Here is a 20232-nt window from a genome sequence, read left to right on the forward strand (position 1 = left end):
GTTGTTTTGAAGCTGATTTGCCAAGGTTTCCAGAACTGAAAGACAGCTTACTGTCAAATACATCTCTTAAAGAAAAAAAAACAAACCAGGAATGACACCACGAGGTTCACAAACTGCTCTTTTCTTTTTCCCTAAAATACAGGCATTGTCTTTTCAATGAATGCTGAATCAACTTTATTTATCAGAAGACAATTGCAGCTATAACATTAAACAACAGCCCATTGTCAATTTCACCAAAACGATGGTATAAGGATAAGACAATCAGGATGTCAAATGTCTTCCTCATCATTGCAACAGCTCAGAGTTGCTTTCTGTCACTAACAAGTTTGCTGCCATAATACCATCTGCAATACAGGCTAGGCTATGCCTAAAACCCATTTAAATTCCTTCAAGTATACAACTCATCTGAAAAAATACAGGTGTAAAACATAAATCAGCACAAACTGGCAAAAATTACCCATGCATAAATGGCTCAAAAGAGACCAGAATCTCTACTCACCAGCATAATCCAGCACAGCTGCATATACTGAAGACAAAACACTGTTAGTCAGATCTTTTGTTCTGCTTCAACAAAACACAGAAACAAAAGCAGCAAAACTGCTATGGCACCTTTTCTTTTTCAATTACAGGGTGCCATAGTATTCCCTGGCACAATCAGATAGTTCTTGTGATGACAGTTGATCATTTGTCCACAATTTGCAGGCAACAAAACTACAGCCAACCTGTATCACTTAACATTGCACTTCTACACCCTATATTTATGAATTCCTGAAGGGGATTCTCAAAACACGCTTCATTCAACACAAAGAAAGCACTTAAACATGTAATGGTAATGATTTCCATCAAAGATAGTGGCTGGAAGGTATCAAAGCTATGTATCAAATACAATGTAATAAAGCTGAGTTACACACCTGTATCCAAAAGTCTTGGATTAAGATGAAAATCCTTAAGTCTAATGTTGTTTTTCCTGAACATACTCTGAATTTCAAAACTCATTGAAGCATACTTGATCAAAAAGCCAAACAAGAACCTAGATGCTTGAGAATAAATTTCTTTCTACTCAATTAACTCACCAAAGTGCACAAGACAATAAGTCCTTTTAATTTCAAAGAAGGAAATAGTTTATAAGTAGCTTTGCAGCAGAAAGCCTATATGCTAAATGGCAAATTGTAAGGTGAAGCATGGGGTGGGTGAGTGATCAGAACAGTAGCTGCTGATAAAGAAGTGTGCTGGCAATTGGTAACAATGGGCTACTGCTTTAGATGCCAGATTTCCTAAAACACACGAGGAGTTGCTACGTATTTTGATACTGTAAGCAACTGCTGCTAGTTTTTGGAAAACAAAACAAAAGGAAGAACTGCAAGTTTGTGGAATATTGTTTACTGTCAATCAACACATCTTAACCAAAGTTTTCACAATACTCAAAGCTACATTTAAGTATACAATAATCTCAATCACAAAAAACAAGCAGAACAATTAAACTACATAAGGCCTTAGAAGCACAGTGTGTATTGCTGGAATATTATTTTGTTTACAATCAGGCTACATATAATTAAGTTTATTTTTCATAGTTTTATTCACACAAAATGCATTCAAGGGAAAGGCAACTTAAGTTTATTTCACAATGAGTTAATAGAAAAATGTCAATATTCTCTTCTTGCCACTCCTCCCACCACACCCAGGCCTGATTAGTAAAATTTCCATAAAATACTCAAAAACCAATAAACTTTTACACTAAACATCCAAAATTAAGCCTGATCAGACAACTGCAAAGTTCAAACTGTTTATTACAATGTCGGATAAACATCAAGGTTCTTCTTAATGACACATTGCGGCTCTAGACAATCAGTGTTTAAAACTACATAGTTCAAGAAGTCTTCTAGGTTTTAGAAGTCTTACTGGTTTCAAAGAGGTATTTTGTGGCCTCAGTAGCAATCACGTGAATGATACTTGCATTACAATAATAACTTGTGGCATTATTTTGGCAAGATTAGGACTCCTGAGAACGTGAGTGGGTACATTTTATCATCCTGAAAGCTAAGGGACAACATGAGTACAAAATAACTAAAGTTAAACTAAGCAAAAAATAAATGAAAAATATGGGAAAATTTATCTATTTTGCCCCCCTATTCCTATAACAGGGCATTGGTAATTTCCAGTGACTGTTTATTCTTATTACATACATTAGTATTTGCTCAAACTTCATGGCTATTACATTTTTACAGAACTACTGCTTAGAATTTTTTAATTACACCTGTGCAACAGAGTAAGTCACAGTACACTTTGAGGTGTTTAGAAAATATTTATAAACTTGTTTTTGATATGCTAAAGCACTTGGCAACACTTTTACAGCATTTGGTTTTATATAATTAAATTTTCTTACAGTACTCCTTGTGATTTTTTTTCTTCACATCTAAGAAGAAAAAACCTCACACAAAGAAATATGAACTGCCAAGTCTGACTGCATGATCATATAATTCCAGTTTATAATGCTGGCATTAAAACCTTCATTAATTATGTTGACAAATCATTACCTGTATATTTAATGAAGGCAACCAAGATGATTTGAAAACACAACATTCAGGTTTTAAGTTACGTATTTATCAAGGTGTGCAGTTCTGCAGTGAAATTAAAAAAAATGTGTAAATATACAACGAAAGTTACAAGTTCACCAGTTCCTGTGACACAAACCGTTTTAATCTTTCAAGGTACTGTCCATAGAGTTCCACATCATTATGGCCTGCTCCTTCTACCCACAGTGGTTCTACAGGTCTCTGGCAACGCTCAAATAATGCTAGGCCATGTGAAAAGTCTATTACTTCATCTTCAGTTCCATGGATTATTAAGACAGGAGATGTTATTTTAGAAATTTTGTCAATGCTGTAAGGAAAAGATTATATCTATGAAAACAATGGCATAGTTCTGAAATACATGACAGCAATTTTCTTCAGTTAAGATCTACTTAGTTTTTCAGTCTTACAAAAATATATTGCAAAAGACTTTGTTCGCCGTTACCCAGACTAACAATTCACTGGATAGAACTACTTGCTAGAACTAGGGATTTACGTGTTAGATATAGGAAAATGAATTACTTGTTCACAGATATCCACTAAAATGACTGGAGATGCAAAGTGCCTAGAAGGTATATAAAGTTTCGTAGACTTCTTCAAATCAAATGTTCCTCTTTGATGTTATCCACTGATTTTTCTCCAACTGTTTTATTAAACCTTTGAAAAAAATTTCAGAGAATTTGCCAGACTACTTGTTTCTCTAGTAGAAAACTTCTGTAATAGAGAAAATGCATGCTAAGTAAAAAAAAAATCCTACAACTTACTTTGGGAATGCATCAAAGCAGTATGTCTTCTTCGTATCAGGAAAAGCTACTCGCATTCCTGAGGTCAGCGGAGAATGAAGAATTACAGCGGCACTTTCATACCTAGCGGCAAGATCCACAGATGGTACTGTGCCTATACTCTGGCCATATATAATCACATTTTCAGGGCGAATTCCATACCTAGAAAATTAAAAATGTTTAAAAAGTGGCACAGAAAGTGAAGCAGACAAAACCTAGAGAGCAAGGCAAAAAAAGCATTTCTGAAGACAAAAATTTTTGGAAGGGTATCAACTATGAAACAGGAGCTGGTAGAAGAATAAGCAAAGCAAGTGTGTTCTATGACATTCCTGACTAAAACATGCAATTATTTACTTTCTATTTGCAGTATTTTTTTTTCCTTGTGCCTGAATGATATTGAATGGATTTGTGAATGCAGTGTGACTTCTGTACTTGTTAAAAGTCTTTACTATTAACTCCAGTGGACCTACAGCAGAGAACTGGTTAGTGCCTGGTTATCACCAAATGAAGCATAATCAACCCTGCAAAAATTTGGTCAGCTTTACTCTTCTGTTACCTGATAAAACCTGCAAGCTGGTAACATTTTTTTATAAATTTAGTGAGACTTAAAACATGCCCGTACTGACAGTGATCAGTATAATACTACTGATCATTCCATGTATTAGCCAAGAAGCTTGTTCTTATTGACCTAATCCATAAGCAAGACGGCCCAACAGGGAACACAGAATTGAAGTTAAAGCCTCCCTCCTAATAAGATGCAATTAACAGGGGTAAACAAAAGAAATATCTAGTTAACACACAAGTCCGTTTAATATATTTTTCGGCATTAGTGTGAATACAAAGAGCAATTGCTACCCAGGTTATACGGGAAAAGCCTCTAAGGAGAATGGTAATGTGGCCAAGAACAGTTGCCTGGAACCGAAGCGAGCGGCTGATCCATTGCCCTGTAGTAACCAGGTACTCTTAGCACAGCTCAGATTGCAACAGTGTATCTATACTTGAGAAAGGAAGTATCTTGAATAGGAAGGGATACTACATTGCATTAAAAACAAAACGAAGAAAACCCCATACACAAAAAAAACCCAAACCCAACAACAACTGCCTCCTCCAAAACCCAGCAAACAAACCAACTTCTCCCCATCACCTCCAAAAAAGGCCCAAAACCCCAAAACTAAACCAAAAAACCCAAACCCAAATCATTGTTCTCATACATTACTAAAAACTTATTCAACTTTTTAAGTAAGAGCAGCCTAGCCTAGTGTCACTGTGGAACAGCATGAGGTAAGTTTGATGTGTGCCACTACAACTAGTGTAGGAAAATCAAGTGAAAAATCAAGTGTAGGAAAGTGGACCTGTTACCTTGTCTACAATAAAGGCATGCATCTTTTCTGTCAACACTATATAACAACACCCAAACTCAAGAAGAAGTTATCAAATTAGTATATTTTGCATACCTCCAATAAAGTCAGGGGAGCAGAAGTAATGAAAGATTCTCCAGTATCTTATAAACATGGGTAAATAACTGAAAAGTAACTGTATGGGTAACCAAACACTAAAATCTGTAAAGTCTAAAAGACTCAAAATCAGGAACGATAGGAAAAAAGGTATTTCATGTGTACCAGGACATTTGAATTATCAACAAAAAAAATGCCTCCCCCCAAATCCACAAGTACTTCTTAATAAGCCAGAAAAAACATCCCCTAAGTTGCATCAGTATATAATAAACAGTTAATAAAAAATATGTATACAGGATGATTTCAAGATTGTAATATTACTTAAATGTTACATATCAGTAGCAGAACTCATTAGGCACACCAACAGCTTGATAAATTGGGTTTAAAGCCCACTGTTCACATCTAACATTGGCTACTTCATTCATCTGTTTATTTAAATTGGGTTCTGATAGGGTGAAATGTAAAAGCTTTTAAAGCATTAGCACAGAGACAGTCTCTGCCTGACACAGGAGTCTTGCTACATCATGACTACTTAATTACTACCAGTGTTTCCTAGGAAGAGTTTCTAGTCATAATCAGATCATGATCAAATTAAGACTTCTAAAGCACTAAGTCTTGATCATCAGCCTGGAACTACTAGCAGGCCATCCACCTCACAACAGTTCTCAAAGAATAAGCAATTTCAAGCATTAACAAGATTTTCTCAAAATTCCAACACAAAAATACAATAAATTAAAGCTTTGAAACAAAAACCAAATCAAAGGTCTTTGCTATTTCTGCATCTCTTCTGAAACACCTGAGAACAGCTTAGCACCTATCCTTTTACAATTAATCTCCCAATTCACATCACGTTTGTCCATTCTGAAAGTACAGCATGGCTTTCCCTCCTTCCCACATAATCTGAACAAAACTTGCATTAATACCTGACACTTTGCATAACTAGTATGGCATGCGGTTTGCACAGCATATTATGATATAAGTTTTCAAATAATAAATCTTGCCAATTATCACACTTGCATTTCCTTGGATGTTGAGTTCTGTACGATACAGGCCATTGAACAGGAATTTAAAGAACAACTTAAAATGTACATTTGGGAACATATATTCTTCTCTTTCTCATTATTCTTTCTCCTATTTTTGTTCAAATTCTTTCAGCTTAAACATAGATAAATGATGGCTACAAAAAAATAAGCCAAGTAAAGCATTTATGATATCTGGATTAAAGTAATCCTTTCTCCATCACAGTCAAGTAGATTGCCTCACAGTGCCTGCCTGAAACCACATGTTTTGCAATCTGTAAATTAAAATAATGAGGTCAATAACCAGAAGTGGTGCTTCAAAGTAGACTTCTGAATATTCTGGCTTGAAGAAAAAGAAACCTAAATAATCAAACCCCTGCCTCCCAAATAACAAACTCCAAGAAGCTTGGAAAAGAGAGATCAACACCTGCTGTTTCCAGTCTTCCCTCTTCTCTTGAACAGGTGCAGCAGACAGGCACCCACCAAAGCAGCTCTCTCACTCTGCTCCACAGCTGTACAGAAAATTTAATGAAGGGCTCATGGGTTTAGACAAGGACTGGGAGAGATCCCTCATCAAATACCATCATGGGCAAAACCAGCCAGAAATAGAGATATTAAGTAAACCTATTACTAACAAAATCAGAGCAGGATAATTAGAAGTAAAAACAGACCTTAAAAACACCCTCCTTCCACCCCTCTCCTTCCCAGCTCTACTGCCTACCCCAGCAGCACAGGGAGACAGGGAATGGGGGTTATGGTCAGTTCATCACTTTTCTCTCGCTGCTCAGGGTGAGGAGTCCTTCCCCTGCTCATCATGGGGTCTCTCTCATGCAAGACAGCTCTCCATGAACTCCTCTGATGCGAGTCCATCCCACAGGCAACAGTCCCCCTCAAACTGCTGCAACATGGGTCACCATTCCACAGGGTGCAGTCTTTCAAGGACAGGCTGCTCCAGTGTGGGCTCCTCTCTCCATGGGTCTCCCATGGAATCACAGCCTCCCTTCAGACATCCATTGCTCTGGTGTGGGGCTCTTTCCTGGGCTGTGGGTGGATTTCTGCATCCCCATGGATCTCCAAGGGCTGCAGGGGCACAGCTGCCTCACCATGGGCTGCAGGGGAATCTCAGCTCCAATGCCTGGAGCATCTCTTCCCCCTCCTTCTCCGATGACCCTGGTGTCTGGAGGGCTGTTCCCATCACACGTTCTCACTTTACTCTTCTCTGGCTGAAATTAGAACTGTGCAATGATTGGTTTTTTTCCTCTTCTTCTTAAATATGTTATCCCAGAGGCACTGCCAAGACTTCTGATTGGCCCAGCCTTGGCCAGCAGCACATTCATCTTTGGAACTGACACAAACTGGCTCTGCCAGACATGGAGGGAGCCTGTGGCAGCTTCTCACAGAAGGCAGCCCCCCTGCTACCAAAGCTTGGCCATACAAGCCCAATACAACAGGCTCCTGAAACGTTTGGGAAAAAGAAAGAGCCCAACTATCCCTCTGTCACTATCTCTCAGAAGTATCACTTTACAATCTAAACCAGCAAAACTATTGTAAAGGTAACTGTTGTTAAGTTCCTACTCATAAAATTTGTCTATTCCTTTTGCTACTCATAAATGCCTGTTAAACTCCACAAAATTTTGTATCAAATTATCTGTTGACTACATACCTGTCTCCCAAAGGAGGAGTGTCAGATCAAGAGAAAAAGTGGCAGCAACATTGTTCTCTTAATCAGTGCCTCGTAAGTACAGGCCATTCTGAGGAAGGGGAACATGACATTTACAGAGCCATACACTTCAAGTAGTTCCTCTGGTTACAAGAGGTCAAAGACATGCAAAAACTGTCACTATCTTTGAAAGCTCATTATGTTGATAATAGAATTAATGTAAACACTGTTGTCTACTCAAGCAATCTTAGATAACTTGTGTCATCATAGACAGACCTTTAGTGTGGGTGTGATGGTAATGGAGGGTGTTTTTATGTTTGGGGATTTTTTTTAAGCCATAGTCACCAAAAAGGACCTTCAAACAAAACCTTAAAAGTAGGTATGCATAGATGTACCTTCTCAGAGAAAGCACTGTTACCTGGGGACAAGCTATTCTGGGCAGAATCTGGTACAAAACCAGATAACTGGTACAAAACCAAAAATATTGTCTGCAGTTTAAAGGCTGGCTGAAACATCTTTCTCTTTCCCAAAACAATTGAGATTTCATTCGTTTCAACACCCGATTTCATCCTTTATGTTCACACACTTAAAGGCTAGCTGTCTGGAAATCAGATGGAATTTAAAGAGCAGCTGTGACATAGAACCTGTGTTCACATAAGCTTTCTGACATGCTCACAGAGTATCTGCGCACCCCGAATTTCTGCCTCGTCACCATGCTAAAGGCACAGGCTGATGTTACTGCAAACCTAAGCTATTGGCAAACAGAAAAGAACCACTTTCCTATTTGCAGCTCTAGCAGTGAGTTCCCCCTCATTAGTTGAAGAAACTCAAGTTAGTTGAAGAAACTAAATAAATCTTGTCTGGAAGTAGCGGTGCAACTACTTTCATGCTCCTTTTTGCTGTCTGTCTTCAGGGACAGGCAAGAAACAGCATGCCACTGGTGGGCTGAGGAAGGAGCCAATAAGTTGTAACTGTCCCATCAGACCACTGCCTGGAACCAGGGCCCAAGCTAAAACTAATGAAGCCAGTATCCCTTTCTGTGGCCCTACATATGCTGACCAGATATAGATGGTTTCCTGTAAAAGAGGCAACCCTAAACACTCCTGGCCTAATCTTTTCAGCTTCTGGTAGGAAAAGAACTGCTAAACAGCTAAACTGCTAAATACTCTTTTTTTCCCTTTGTGATGAACTTCATGTGATTTAGCAGAAACTCTTTCACCATTTCTTTGATATTTCTTTGTTACAAGACCTTTTCTGCACTTTACTAAACACTTACCTTAGTGGTGGTCCACCTTTTCTCTGACCCTCCACTTTCTTTTTTTTCTCTTCATGGCATTGTAGAACAGTTTGGGTTGGAACGTGATATAGACCAGATCCCTGACATAAGGAGGTAATATTTCACTGAATCAAGTTGCTCAAAGTGCTGTCTGACCTTTCCTTGAACACTTTAATTGGATATATTTCACTTATTTTGGATATTCACCTTATTTTATATTTTCACTGGATATATATCACATTACCATGAAGTGCAATACGCAAACTGCAAAATGCATGTCTGGCTGTAACAAGGTAGGTAGAGTTTTATTGTTTCTTTGGTTTTTTTCTTTGTTTTTTTTTTTTTTCTTTAACTCCAGTTACCTTTAAGAAACAAATACCGGCAGAAATTACCATGCTACACTGTCCAGCTTTTAAAAAATACCTGCCATTTTGATCTGGATATACATAGGGGAGAAAGAAAATAATTTATTTTTTACTTCTGAACTATGGCTCTTAATCTAGAGGATTTGATTTACAATAATGAAATAAAGTATTGATAAAATCAACCTTAAAAGGGTACATTTTCCATAGTAGCTTTTCAGGCTTACACAAATAAAGAGCTGCTAGATACTCCACAGAAGCTACGGTTTGCGAAGCTATTGCAACATACATTTAGAAAACCAACACAGCACTTGGGGCACATGAAACAAGGGGGAACATCCTGAGGGAATTTTCAGTGCACATTCAGAATCTTTTGTCATCATGGACATAACACATGAAATTACAGCTGCAAGTTGCAGAACATGAAAGGCATGAACATTATTCACACCTTAACTACCAATATTCCAGGCCATGAAAAAAATTTAGGAGCATACAGCTCTTCCTCAACTGATATGCACATTCTCCTTCTTGTGTATACAATATTTTACAGGGGGAGAAGAAAAAAGGAACTATGTTTTATGAGAGGCAAGCCCATTGCTCACACAGTAATCAACAAACTGCACCTTCTCTGCCTCTCTCATGAAAGTTTGGCCTTTTCTAAACTTTAAAATGCTACCAATACACTTGTTCTATTGTCAAGATTTTTCTTCCATGATAATTGAGCTACTTTTCCCTAATTCAAATAAAACCTCCATTTCTCTCCAAATGTACGAAGTTAGGGTACCTCAACTTCTAGTTGAGCCTCCCCACCCACTTCTGAATGAAAAAAAGTAATTTGTGAATTGTCAAATGAACACTTTTGGCCAACATCCAAACAGATTCAATAGTATTCCTATACCTGGCTGTTCAAATTATGGACATTCTGTCCACTGTGACACATCATCTGATGGTGAGATTTACCCTTCAATTTTTCAATTACTATACAGTCCATGATAACCAACAATGAAAGGGCTGTTTGGCTTCTTACAGGTAAATCTGGTCATGAGGCAATTCTGGCAAGTCTTCAGAGGTTTCTGAATGAGCGCCACTTGCCCTGCATTTGCCTGGGGCTGGTTAAACCTTTCCACCCTTGCTAGGGTGTCATCAAAGGCCTTCAGAGACCAGAACAGCAGAAAATAGGCGTACCCCAAAATGACTCCTGGTATTTCAACACTTGGTAGCTATGACAATCAGAAAAAGAATGTCCTCACTTGCAGCTTTTATGCACATGAATATGCAATAATGTACGACTTTTCCAAACCTGATGAAGGTAGTGAATCACACTACCTTCTTTCATGGCCATCATCCACACACGTAGTAGCTACTGCTTCCTATTAAAATAATCAAAGGTGGTAACAATAGGGACACAACTCAGCATCTACATCTGCTGTTTACCTGTTCTGATCAGCTGCCAAACTAGCTTTCCGTATTTACTTACATGAGTGTTAACATTCACAGCAAAATCCCATCATCACCCTCAGTATGAGTTCCAGACTATTTCACTCCAGGTGTCCAGTCTCCACTGGACAGCTGTGCTGATTTACTCATAAGTGAGTATGTGGATTGTCTTTCCAAGACACAAAACCTAAGATTCTAGCAAGTCTTCACCACAAGTGGTTTTGTTGACTGTACAATTAAGTCCGCATCAGCATTTCAATTACCCCAGAAACACCGTTTAAGTGCTGGGTTCTACGATTCCATTTTTCAGAACACGGAATGCAGGGAGCTATGGGAAACTGATCAGTCTCCAAAGGTAACTTCTCCATTCTTTTCTTCATCACATCACAAATTGTAAGGCACAGTTTAAAAGTCTAGGGTCCCTTTCTCATCTCATCAACAAGAATTTCCAAGGAGTTATAGCTATACTCACATTTATCCTACAAACAATCCATTGAATTAATTTGTTTTTGCAGAATTAGTTATAAATGTTAAAGATGGTGCCAGTACAAAACTGACAGAACAGTTTATGCTATGAAAGTGAATCAAGGCTGCAGCAAAAGCTCAAAGGCTCTGTTCTGGTCCACGTATGTATTTTAACACAGCTGAGCACTGTCTCAGGGCTCAAGAGAATACCATGGCTGGATAACCAAACTGTGAGCCAGTATATCCAGTCACGAACTTCTCCCTGATACATCCAGCACTCAGATACAAGGATGAGACCAGGTCTGCCAGGTGGAAAGCTGTTCTAAGTACTACAAGTGTAACTAGTAACATGAACCTCTTTTTCAGAAGCAGACCAAACCCAGTTCATGTGTGAAATTCACAAGTTGGGCAGACCAATGCAAATTTTATACACTCTACAGAATTTCCTGATTTCTATAGGAAGTGAAGTAATTAAAAAAAAGGCAGACAAAAAAAGTGACTGAGGTGAGGTCATTCTTGAACATAAGAATATCTTCTAAGATATATTTAGATGTCCCCCCAACAATGTCTGCTCGCAAAAGAGCACACTTAGATGGGACATTACAACCATAAAATAGTTTGGGTTGAAAGGGACCTTTAAAGACCTGGTAATTCCACCTTCCCTGCTAAAGGCAGGGATAGCTTCTACTAGAACTATTTGCTGAAAGCTCCATTCAACCTGGCCTTGGAACACTTCCGGGGATGGAGAAGTTGCCCACAATTTCTCTGGGCAACCTGTTCTTCTCCTGGCAACTTCTCTGGGCAGCACTGCTCCAGTGCCTCATTGCCATCACAGGAAAAGAATTTCTTTCTTATATCTAATCTCAATCTACTCTCTTTCAGTTTAAAGCCATTAGCCCGTGTCTTATCAATTATGAACAATCTTATTTGTTTAGAGAAAGTACACTTCATTTCTTAAGAATCAAGGTGAGAATTCAAACTGAAATCACATTTCCTTGTAGGTTTTCTATTCAGACATTCATTATGAGAAAGAAGAGACAATAATTACAACTTAGTTTATAAAACAGAGCCTGTAAACTGACAAAGTATTATGTTTCACCATCTAGTTCTCTTCCATTTTCTGTTACATTTAAATAACTCAGACTGTCTTCCACATTGTTCACAAACCACATCATGCTTTTGGTCAATGTTACTGGGTATTCCACTGAGTAGCTAACTTCCAGATCACCTACCAGCTGCAAACCAGCTAAGAGTGCACCTGTTGCAGCTCTTGGCTTATGAACAGTCATATCTCAACTTTCCACTGTAATAAAAATAAACACTGAAAAGCTAAGCTAACAACATAGTAGGCATGTTTTTCAATAGATGAGGCTGAAAACCTCAACCACAGGTTGGTTCATTCAACCCTGTGGTTGAATAAGGTTTATGATAACAAGCTTTTCCCCTATTTAATACATGGATAAAATATGCTTCTTTGAAAAGAAGTATCATACTGTTGTTGTAATGTAAAAGGAATGCAAGGTTATATGTATTTAAAACACTGAAAAGTGATAATCTGCTCATTAATACTAAATTGATGAAGTTCTAAACTCACTGTGACAACTACCAGGATCCAGGATTTAGAGTCCACATGTCCCTGACACCATAATAATTAAACAGGATGCTCAAGTTGCAATAACCAAGCCATAACAACATGCTTCAGGTTTTTACAACCTTTTGGTGTAAAATACACAGTGTGTTGGGATTTTTCTGGCGAGCAGTTATGATTGCATACTATTTAAAAAAATTTTTTTTGTAGTTTGGGTATTTGTAACACAAGAATATTGATCTAAATGGAACAAATTACTGTGAAAAATGCTCTCAAATTAGAGAAACTGCACTTATTTGGTGCAGGATTCTATAGGATTCTCACCTGCATCAGTGAATGCATTCACAGTCTTTCATCTTGCTATTTTATCTCCCACAAAACCAGAGGCTTAGAACACCAAAATTGCTGAAATAACATCCTTCCATTTGCATTTTTTTCTCGCCCATTTTTATTCTGCTTGAGTTAACATCACTGCTCCAAATTCCTCTGGTTTTGTTCCCACAATGACATATTTACACAGATCCATTACAACCTCTCCCACACATTATATTTTGTGAAGATAGCTTTCTATATAAAGCAAAAAGATGTTTCTGTCTTTGGAAATGCTGTAGCTGCTAGCTGGAATTCTGAAACAATGGTGACTTCAACACCATACAGAAATAGTCTCACCAAGTTTTCTCGTACCAGCTTTTACTCTGCCCCTCCCTACAAAAAAAGTAGGTGATGGAAATTATCTGAAGAAACAACCTTCATTTTCTCATATGCATCACAACAATGTTACACAATCAGTTACTGGGGTATCAATTATTATAGATTTTTCCCACCTTTTGAATTTTTGCAGCTGAGAAGATTCCAAACTATGACAATAAGGATGATCCTCTAATCATTCAAGATCAAATCACAGCTTATTAAATTTAATTCCATTTCAATTTTTCCAGTATATAAGTACTATACACTGATCCTGCTTAATACTGACAATGCCTTCAGCACAAGGCACCACCAGTCAGCTTGGATATGAATCCACTAATTCTAAAACACAGCACTGCTGTTTCAACTACTCTTGCACATGAAGTAAACCATTTGACAAGCATGCTGTAGAAGAAAAATGGCAACTAATGTCTTACCTTGTTCTAAGAGCCACCCAAGCAGCATCAATGTCAGCATACAGGTTCTTCTCTGTTGGCTTTCCAGAACTTGCACCATACCCAGAATAATCATATGAGAATATGTTGCAATTAACCCGTGAACCCAGTCCTATATAAAAGCTGCTCATCTGACCCAGGTCAACAGCATTTCCATGTGAGAAGAGCAAAGTATACTTGGCATTAGGTGAGCAGCGCACAAACATACAGGCAATCCTGTTGCCTTTACTTGTTCTAGTCATGAAGCACTCAATGGCATCTTTTTCTCTAGAAGAGTATTGCCAGTCCGCTCGCTCTGAGAGATGTAAAGTCCAGTGACTACCACTCTCATCACACATCAGTGTGTACGTGGGATCAGGAGGTAAGAATGCCAGCTTGGAGGCAATTTTCCCTGGGCATGGTGGACAACAGAACAGGCAACACAGTTCACTAAAGGAAAGATTATTCATCTTCTGTCTGAAACAGGAAGAGAGAATGGTATCAGTTTCCTGGTACAATCTGGGTTAAAAAACCCCAACTTAATAAAAAAATGTAAACATAACATCTCTGGAAAATAATACATAATTTTTGAACGTTTAACAAAATAAAGACTTAAATACATATATGCATATTTTCATATAATATCTAGTTTGGTATTATTAGTTACTTCACAATGAGTATATTATTAAAGAGGAGTTATAACACCAAAGTCCTGACTGATGTCAAAAGTAAAATATGATTACCCAGGGAAAGAACAAGCATGAGTTTTGGAATTTCTTTGGAGGAAATTAACTTCCTCATCTTAAGATATTAAGGAAAGCGTTCTTCCCATTGACAAATACATATGTTATAAAGAATAATTAAAATATGTTGCAGAGTTGCAGTATCCTAAGGCTATGCAGATTTCTGCAGCTAAAAATCACTACAGCATTTCCTAAATACAGAGGTATGGGTCTGCAATCATGAGGTATGGGCCCCTGCAAGTACTATGAGAACTATGAAAGGTGCGTGAAGATCAAAACTTAAAAGACAAAACAAGATGATGCTTCTGGCTGAGCAAACACTGCAGAGCTTTGGTACCCTAAAATGTAGCCATAACCTTATCTTTGCTTCTCATAACTTGCTGATATAAATGTTTCCAAAACCTCCAAGAAATTCTTAGCTGTATTGCACATAGGAATTGGGATTGTAGTAATGACAAAACTGGGGTTTTTTTTTCATGCTTTGAGAAACACATCCCAAACTAAATGCTCTATCACAGATATTTGTTAAAGCAATATAATCTATAGTACCAATTCAAAGCATTGGTTTTAACAGTGGGGGAGGAGGAAAAAAAAGTAAGCACACCTACACCTAAAGCAAGCTAGGTAAAGACACAATTGCCTTTAAAGCAGATACTGTGTTCTCTTAATTTAGAGCAGGGAGAAGGGATCGGGGGAAAAATCCTTTGTCGCAGCAATACTTTTTCTCAGAGATAAGAAGAGCAACAAAATTTGACAAGTACCATGCTGGAAACCAGCACACTAAAGATAGGCATTTACACTACTTTCCTTGTGTTAAGGCATCTGACATTTCATCTTAACTTAAACAACTTTTTCATACCAAATCTATCTGCAGGTCTCAAGTTCATCTCCTGACAGTTCCCTGTGAATATAAACCCTTTCACGGTTCCACATACGGGCTTCGACTCAAGCTACAAAAAAAGCAGATTTCAGTTGTCTACAGTACCATGCTGTTCCAGAAGTATTTGGGTCATCCAACAACAAAATCTTACTGCTAACTATTATTATACCTAACAATATTTAGACATTTGAAATTTTGTCCTTAAATATGTACAGAAGCATAGTTTTAATGTGTAAATTTCTTTTTAAAAAAGCTTCAAGGGCACTGCTGCCCTTGAACACTTTAACATATATCACAGAACAATTACCTGTATTTTGGATGTGTGAATGGTCTGTTCCTGGTGGTACAGTATGAATGCATACTGCATAGAATGTTACATGGAGCATGCTTTTAGAACAGCAAAAACAGGCACAGTGAGACAGTCTGACAAACAGCATGAGCATTCTTGGAATACTACAAAAAAAAAAAAAAAGGGTACAAAAAAAGGGCTGCAACAGCTAAGAGTTTTCACCCCAGGTCTCTAGTTTTCTTCAAAACAGAGGAAAACCACAGATGCTTAGAAATGGGATATCAACATTACCAGTTTGTAGGAAAGGGCAGGAAGTACTGATCAGCTCCCATAAAAAGGTAGATAGGCTCTTAAAGAAGGTCCTGAACTAAAGACCATATTCCTGCCAGTTGAAATAACAATAATCTTGTGTATTGGGACAATTAGTCACTCAAATTTGGAATAGCTCATCACTGTCAGATGAGTTTATGTGAACATTAAGTTTCATTTAGACCCATAAGTCAGGAAAAGTGGAAGGAGTCTATGAAGGAAGTCTGTGTATTAGCAAAAGGTTTGGCCTGTCTTAAGCATAGTAAAAATGATATTGTTTTTGGGAGCAGGGGGATGTTTGTTCCCTCTTTACCTCTCTTATAGTTATGAGCACCAAAGAAGCAGCTTCTTTCACCTCTACTTAGTAAGTTCATGTTCACAGTCCAACAAAGCTCCTGTGATTCTCCATCCTTTTTTTCCCAGTACTTATGACCCAATACTCAAAACCACTTATATTTCTATCAGAAACTATTAAATGGATCTGTTCCAAGTGAGTTTTCCCACCTTTTCAGAAATGCTGAATGCAAAGTTAGATAGTATACTTTCTTCTAAGGTGGGGTTAATCAGTTTTTTGTGAAAAATTTAAAAGAATATGTACCTCCAAAAGTGAGATATAAATAGTTAGTTCTGCCCAGGAACAGCAGATTGTACTCTATACCAGCATAAAACAATAGCTACAGAATTTCTTATTTCTTCCCAATCCACTTGTCAGAAAGAATTAGAACAGGAATTTACATTATCTGTAAGTATAAACAGCCCAGCAACGCTACAAATATGATCTCACTCGAATTTGCTATTTGTCAAAGTAATTTCAGAAGAAATTGGAAGCTGGCCTGTGGGATTCATGCACAGGGCAGTACTGTAGTAAACCACAGTGAATCAGCTGATGTGGTGGTACTGTCCCCCAAGATAGCTTAAATGTGCTAAAAATGGATTGTCACCAGATACGGCAAATGACATGCTAAGGACCACACATGAAGTGTTACTTCTCTCCTGTGCTAGACTAATGCAGGCTTTATATATTGATCTTTTAATGCAATGGAAAATATGCCTACTGAAACTAAAGATTCTGATTCTGGAGTCATTCTCCAACTAAATCATAGACAGCAACAACTTTTTCCTTTAAAACAAATACATGCTACTTTCTTCACTCAGAAGACCCAAGAAAAACAGCGGGTCACTAACTGAGCCAATTTCACACAAAACTCCTACTGAACTTCCACAGGAGAATAGTTCCAACTAAATGCAAACAACGTTTCTATTATGCTGGAATGGTTTGTCATTCACTGTGATGGATTGTATTCACATGAGTGTGTGAATAGGCTGGATGTGTGCTTTATCTGGATTCTTAGTGAAGCTGAGGCAAAACCAACTCTGACCACAGATTACCTTAAGCATATGGCTCCACAAGTACAGATGAGTAACTTTAATGGGACTCATTTGACTAAGACATTTTGTGAATACCTAAGGTATAGTCTAACACCTTCTGAGCACATATGATGTAAATCTCTGTGCTCATTACAGCATCATCAGATTCTGAGATCAACACATCCCAACAACACAACTATCTCACCTTCTAATTAACATTTCAGTAGTAATAAAAATGCCAGTGCTGTTCTGCAAACACAGTTCCTACAGCTGGTAAAAGATACTAACAACGAAAAGAATACAATAAAGAAATATACATCCCCTTTAAAATTATACTGCACTTTCCATAGTAATTAAGTATGAAAATTCTGTGGAAGAAACTGCAGAAAACTCTACTATTGCAGAAATAGAGGCTAAGAAATACAACAGACTCAAGCTGTATCACTTACCCTTCTGGGATAGCTTTGAAAAGGAAGGCCTGAGCATTTTATCAATTTTATCTCTTTAACTCTCTTATGAATAAAGACCTAACATATAAAACTACAAATGTAAAACTGCCCACAGGCAGAGATTTAAATTCATTATTTGGCAATTAGCCTTCTCATAAAGGCTGACAGAAGGGGGAAAATGTCTATTCAATCTTAAAGCACACCTCAAGTATTTATCTTGTGATTCCTAGGATAACACAAATGTAGTTTTTTCATATAAGCAATTATTCCTGTCCTCCTATCTCTGTATATCATAACAAGAAAGTGGAACCTATTACTCACACCTTTAAGTACTTCACTATGTATTAGTCTCAAAAGCAGCCCAACCCTTGCGAACACTTATCTAGAAATCTTGTATTTACATTAAATATAAATTATTCTAATTGTATATTTAAATTAAATTGCCTATTTTGTATAAACTATTCACAAGAACAAAGTCAAAACCATAAATATAGCTGCTGGTTTGGAACTTTAAGTGTTGTTCAAACCATAATGGGCAAGATATTAAAATTGTTCAGGTTTTTTTTGTTTGGTTGCTGTTTGTGTGTATTTTGGTTGTGGGTCTGTTGTTTGATTGGTTTTTTTTTCCATCTTTACTGTTCATTATATACTACTGAAACAAGAAATTCTAAAGCATTTTCCCTTCCCTTTCACTGAACACAATACAATGAAAACTTGAGTTCAATCCACTATTGAAGTACCCATATTTATTTCAACACCTGTGTTATATTAAAAATGGAACAGAAGGATATGAACATCTCTTAACTAGTACAGCTAAAGCAACAAAAGGTTTAGTGAAAAAAAGTATCAGTATCTGATTAAGTATCACATAAAAGGGTTATGAAAATATTAAGGAAGAATACACACTAAGTCCAGAAAACAACACAAAGGAAGTCTATCCAATTATGAAAAAAGCTATACCAAGAAATACTGTGAAATAACTATTCAAGGTAGTTTTCAAAGAACAAAGCATGCTACATGAAAACAGAGGAGTCTGATGGAACCAAAACTACACTTTGGTTAATTAGATTCTAAACAAATAAACACTGCTGCTAGTCTCATAAATTCTAGCTATCTAAACTTACATAGAGAGATATTATTTGTCCTCTGCTGGTTACTTTGTATATATCAAAACCTAATGTCACAGCTGAAAAAAGAAAGGGAATACAGGAAACACTAGCTGAAAAATCCAGACATGCCTTATCACCTGAAGAACAAACTAAACCTCTAAATGTTCCAGATAGACAACTGCAGGATTAAGTCGATTACATAATGCCTTGCATGCTTCAAGCAAGACAGTGATCCCAGGACCTGCTCTGCTAAAACCATTCGCCGGTGACCGGCGCGGAAGCCCCGCTGTGTTTCGGCTGCCCCAGCCCGGTGTCCCAGCGCGCAGGTCGGCCGGCCACCAGCACCGAGCTCCGCCCTCAACACGGCTCTGAGTTCAGGCGGTTCTGATTTCCGCAGTCATGAACTTTCCTAGTTAATTACTGACCAAGTACTTTAGATTTTTATATTAATACCTGAGAACAATGTTGAGGCCAGCGTCACTCCCACCCTCAAACAGCAGAAGGTGAAGGAATACATTTAACCAGACTGGCGGGAACTAAATTAACTCCTCAGGTGTCTGAGTCTGAAAAGGGCTTCGCCGAAGTCCACAGCAGTGACTCAAAGGCACTGCTTAGAGCCGCGAAAAGCCAGACTTTAACAGCCGTGTTACAAGTCAGGGGGCCCGTTTCCAACAACGGAGTCCAGGGCAAGACCACGGAGACGGGAGCGCCGGGACAGATCGCCCACAGCACCGGGGCACCGCGAGGCAGGCGACACCCGCGGAGACCCCCGACCCCAGCGACACAGGGACACGGGCGGGAGGGTAGCCGGGGCCGGCAGCTTCCCGCCCGGTTCGTGCTGGACACGGAAGTCCCTCCGCCCGCCTCTCCGAGGAAAAGCCGGTGGCTGCCGCGGGCCTTTCCGCTCGCCCCAGGGGCCGCCACACGCCCGCGCCAGGCGGCGCGGACGGGCCGCGGGTCCGAGCCGGGGAAGAGACACGGACGGACCTGCGAGGAGAAAACAACTCGCCCACACATCACGGCAGCGGGTCACTCGCACACCGCCCATCCCCGCAAAGCCGGAGGAGGACAGCTCCTACCTGCACCTGGCGCTCCGCTCGGCGGCCCCGCGCTCTGCTGACTGCCGGGCCAGCGGCGTGTGGGGGCGCCGGCTGTGCTGAGTAACGGCGCGGCGGGAGGCGGCGGGAGGCGGCGGGAGGCGGCCGTCAGCGTCCCGGCTCCGGCCGGAGAACGCGCGGCCCTGGCAGCGCTGATCCCGCCCCGCGCAGCCTCGGGAACCACGCCGGCCCCGCCTCGCCTTTAGACTGCACCGGCGCGGCGGCTGACGGGGAGGCCGAGGGGGCCGGGGAGG

The 20232-nt window shown here is 39.0% G+C and overlaps 1 protein-coding gene across 2 annotated transcripts; it reads right to left on the reverse strand.

Annotated features, from left to right (window-relative positions):
• Nucleotides 1–1364: 1364 nt before the first annotated feature.
• ABHD17B (abhydrolase domain containing 17B, depalmitoylase) lies at nt 1365–20058 on the reverse strand. 2 transcript variants are annotated; one of them, XM_048292182.1, is made up of 4 exons: nt 19961–20058; nt 13738–14211; nt 3335–3514; nt 1365–2880 (listed from the first exon to the last, which is right to left on the reverse strand). In XM_048292182.1, the coding sequence occupies exons 2-4, from the start codon at nt 14202–14204 to the stop codon at nt 2661–2663; spliced, it is 867 nt and encodes a 288-aa protein (XP_048148139.1). In that variant the 5' UTR covers nt 14205–14211; nt 19961–20058; the 3' UTR covers nt 1365–2660. The 2 variants fall into 2 exon arrangements, with proteins under 2 accessions (XP_048148139.1, XP_048148138.1); XM_048292181.1 differs by lacking the exon at nt 19961–20058 and adding an exon at nt 15665–15782.
• Nucleotides 20059–20232: the final 174 nt, after the last annotated feature.

The sequence above is a fragment of the Corvus hawaiiensis genome, chromosome Z (genome assembly GCF_020740725.1).
Source record: "Corvus hawaiiensis isolate bCorHaw1 chromosome Z, bCorHaw1.pri.cur, whole genome shotgun sequence".
Lineage (NCBI taxonomy): Eukaryota > Metazoa > Chordata > Aves > Passeriformes > Corvidae > Corvus > Corvus hawaiiensis.